Genomic DNA, 3338 nt, shown 5'->3' on the forward strand with positions numbered 1-3338 from the left:
TTTGATGGGACAGCGTTAGAAAGAAATTCAGGAGCTAACTATCTGTCTGATGGCCATTTCTGTCAACGAAAACTAATTTAATTTAATGGTGCCGAGTGCCGACAGTGAAATCTGTGGGTCAGGAGGGGCAGATTCTGGGTGCTATACTAGTATAAAATACACGGAGCAAATTAATAAAAGCGCAGCATAAGTAGAGGGAAAAATAATACTAGTTTTTTTAAAACAAAAATAATTCTAGTTGGGCGAGCTGGAAAATGTTTTTGGTGGTGTGGCCTGGCTGGCCAATTCCTGCTGCCCATCAATGGAGAAGATGATGCGTTTCGACTTCAACATTTTAAAATAGTCTTTTTTATGGCAAACATGGCTATGCATCTGATATTGTGATATGATTATTGAGAGATTAATTAGGAGAGAGAGGCAACGTGCAGCCTACTACACATACACTCTGTGAAGTGGGACCCTGGTGGGGGTGGGGTCGGTGCCAGAGAAACAGGACAGCTCAGGTTAGGTGTAGTAGTGATACCAGCCAGAGTGGACACTGTCCGGTGGGCTCGAAAACGGGAAAGGCGGGAAGGTAACTGAAATAACTGGTGGCCGCCTGGCCGGGCAGCCGTGTGTACGTTCGAAATGAAGCTGGGCCGGGCCGAAAAGGAGCCAAGTATGGCGCGCTTCAGGTCCACTGATCCACCACTGTTTTTTTATTCGGCCATTGATCCCACCTGCTCAAGCCTCTAGAGACCTAAAAATTTCTACAATATTTATGTAGACAATTCACATGAAACAATTTAATCTATTATCATAGTATTTGGATACTAGAAAATCTACATGTTCTCTACCTACAAAATTAACACATTAATTAGTTGACACAAGGAAAAAAATCTTTAAATAACCCAAAATACCCCTATCCCTATTTATAAATTACCGCCGCTACCATTATAACAAAAATCAACCCAAAATGCAGTCCCTCCACTAAGAATGAAGCCATCTTTACCAAATTGTTCTGAGTGGGCGAGTAATCTAAATTTTGTTTAAAATGACTTGTTGTATTTTTGAACGGATGGAGTATTCGGATCATGTATAAAAAAGGGGGTTGATGCTCGATGAAAAGAAAACAACTTCATTATCATATTTATAACTAAACTTTAGCATCCTATTTTAGCACATCCAAACTTCCCATAATCCAGTATAGAATTTTGTTCCTAATTATTGGGCGCCAAATGGAACACCTATCAAAATAGAATTTTGTTCCTAATTTTGCGATCAGGATTGAGAACACGGGTCGCCGATTCCGATATTACATTGGTTGTTGCAATCCGACACCAACACCATGTCCGCGCGTCTACATATGTGTTGTGTGCGTCCCGGGCCCATAGCACACGCACGAAACGCCTGTTCTCCGGTGTCCAGCTAGTACTCGACTCTGCATCCCTCACGCTCGAATCGGTCGCTGCCGACGACGACGATGAACACCGGCGGCAACTCGCTGCCGTCGCAGTCGTGCCCCGACGGCGCGAAGCGGCGCGTGTGCTACTACTATGACCGCTGCATCGCCGGCGTCGACTACGGCGAGGACCACGTCATGGTGCCTCGCCGCGTCGACATGGCGCACGCGCTCATTCGCTCCTACGGCCTGCTCGGCGACATGACCCGCCTCCGCACCAGGCCCGCCACCGACGCCGAGATCTCCGGCTTCCACGGCGCCCGCTACGTCGGGCTCCTGCGGGACCTCACCCCGGAGGGCTTCGGCGCCGGCGGCGAGGTCGCGCGCCGGGCCAGGGGCTGCAACGTCGGCGCGGTCTCCACATACGGCCGCTCCGTCGACAACCCCCCCGTCGCCGGCCTCTGGGACTACTGCCAGCGCTACGCCGGCGGGTCGCTGGCCGCGGCGCGCGCGCTCGCCAGCGGGGAGGCCGACGTCGCCATCAACTGGTCCGGCGGCATGCACCACGCGTGCCGGGACAAGGCCAGCGGCTTCTGCTACGTGAACGACATCGTGCTCGCCATCGAAGAGCTCCTCGGCCACTTCCGGCGCGTGCTGTACGTGGACATCGACGTGCACCACGGCGACGGCGTCGAGACCGCCTTCGTCAGGTCCAACCGGGTGATGACCGTGTCCTTCCACCAGTGCACCGAGGGCTTCTTCCCGGAGCAGAGGGGGCTCATCGAGCACGTCGGCGAAGGGACCGGCCGGCTCCGCGCCGTGAACGTGCCGATGAAGAAGGGCATGGACGACGATGGGTACCGCCGGCTGTTCGAGCCCATCATGACAAGGGTCGTGGCGGTGTTCCAGCCGGAGGCCATCGTGATGCAGTGTGGCGCTGACTCGCTCTCCGGCGATAGGCTTGGCCACCAGAACCTGTCTATCGCCGGCCACGCCCGGTGCGTCAGCTTCATGCGGAGTTTCAGCACGCCGCTGCTGCTCCTCGGCGGCGGCGGGTACACCATCAACCACGTCGCCGCCTGCTGGTGCTACGAGGTACACATACACTCCGCTTCAATCTGCTATCAAATAAGAAATTTCAAGAATCAAAAGTAAAATTCTAGGTGTCTTATATTTTAAATCATTCTCCATTTATATTGTGGCATTGATCATCAATTCGTGCTCACCGATTGGCCGATTCTAAATTTAACTTGTTTGATGCACGCAGACGGCAGTCGCCATCGGCAAGAACATCGCTGACGACATACCGCCACACTGCTACGACGGCTTGTATAGGAGCCAGGGCTACAAGCTCTTTTACCCGGCAGACAAGAACATGAAGAACGATAACACGGACACGTACGTGACGCGCACGAGGAGTGAAGTACTGCAGAACCTCTCTGAGCTCGAGGCCGCGCCGAGTGTCGAGTTCAAGGAGCCGGCGGGTGGGAGCATCGACGCCGAGGCGCTCTTCGACAGACGGCTCTCGCGGGAGGAGTACGACCCTATGCAGAGGTTGCACCGACGGTGCGGTGAGATGGAGGAGCGCGGCTTCTTTATAGAAGTAGGAAAGCGGCAGCTCGATCTGACCAAGTACTGATTTAAAATGGCGGCCACCAATATGTATTAGAAAACTAGGCGCGACTTTGCCTCGCCCTATTGGATCAGCCATTTGTGCAACTATAACAATGGTTGAGATGTTCTCTACATCTTGCTGTAGAAAAGGTTACATTTATTTACAAGGTCTTTTATGGTGCGCAATATTACCATATAATACTGTCAGAAAAGGACTCATATGTAAACATCGAACGGTCGAGATTTATTTATACCCGCCGCCATGCTCATCTACATCGGCATCGTCTTCTACGCCTTCACCCGCTAGCAGATCGACAAGCAAGAGCAGAATCTGGTGTTTGAA

At 52.1% G+C, this 3338-nt stretch overlaps 1 protein-coding gene across 1 annotated transcript; it reads left to right on the plus strand.

The window, feature by feature from the left end:
• The first annotated feature begins 1462 nt into the window (after nucleotides 1-1462).
• Nucleotides 1463-3020, plus strand: LOC120674808 (histone deacetylase 19-like). The gene is made up of 2 exons (XM_039955926.1): nucleotides 1463-2476; nucleotides 2649-3020. Exons 1-2 carry the CDS (start codon nucleotides 1463-1465, stop codon nucleotides 3018-3020), a joined length of 1386 nt encoding a protein of 461 aa, XP_039811860.1.
• The last annotated feature ends 318 nt before the right edge of the window (nucleotides 3021-3338 follow it).

Source organism: Panicum virgatum, chromosome 5N, assembly GCF_016808335.1.
Source record: "Panicum virgatum strain AP13 chromosome 5N, P.virgatum_v5, whole genome shotgun sequence".
Taxonomy (NCBI): Eukaryota; Viridiplantae; Streptophyta; class Magnoliopsida; order Poales; family Poaceae; genus Panicum; species Panicum virgatum.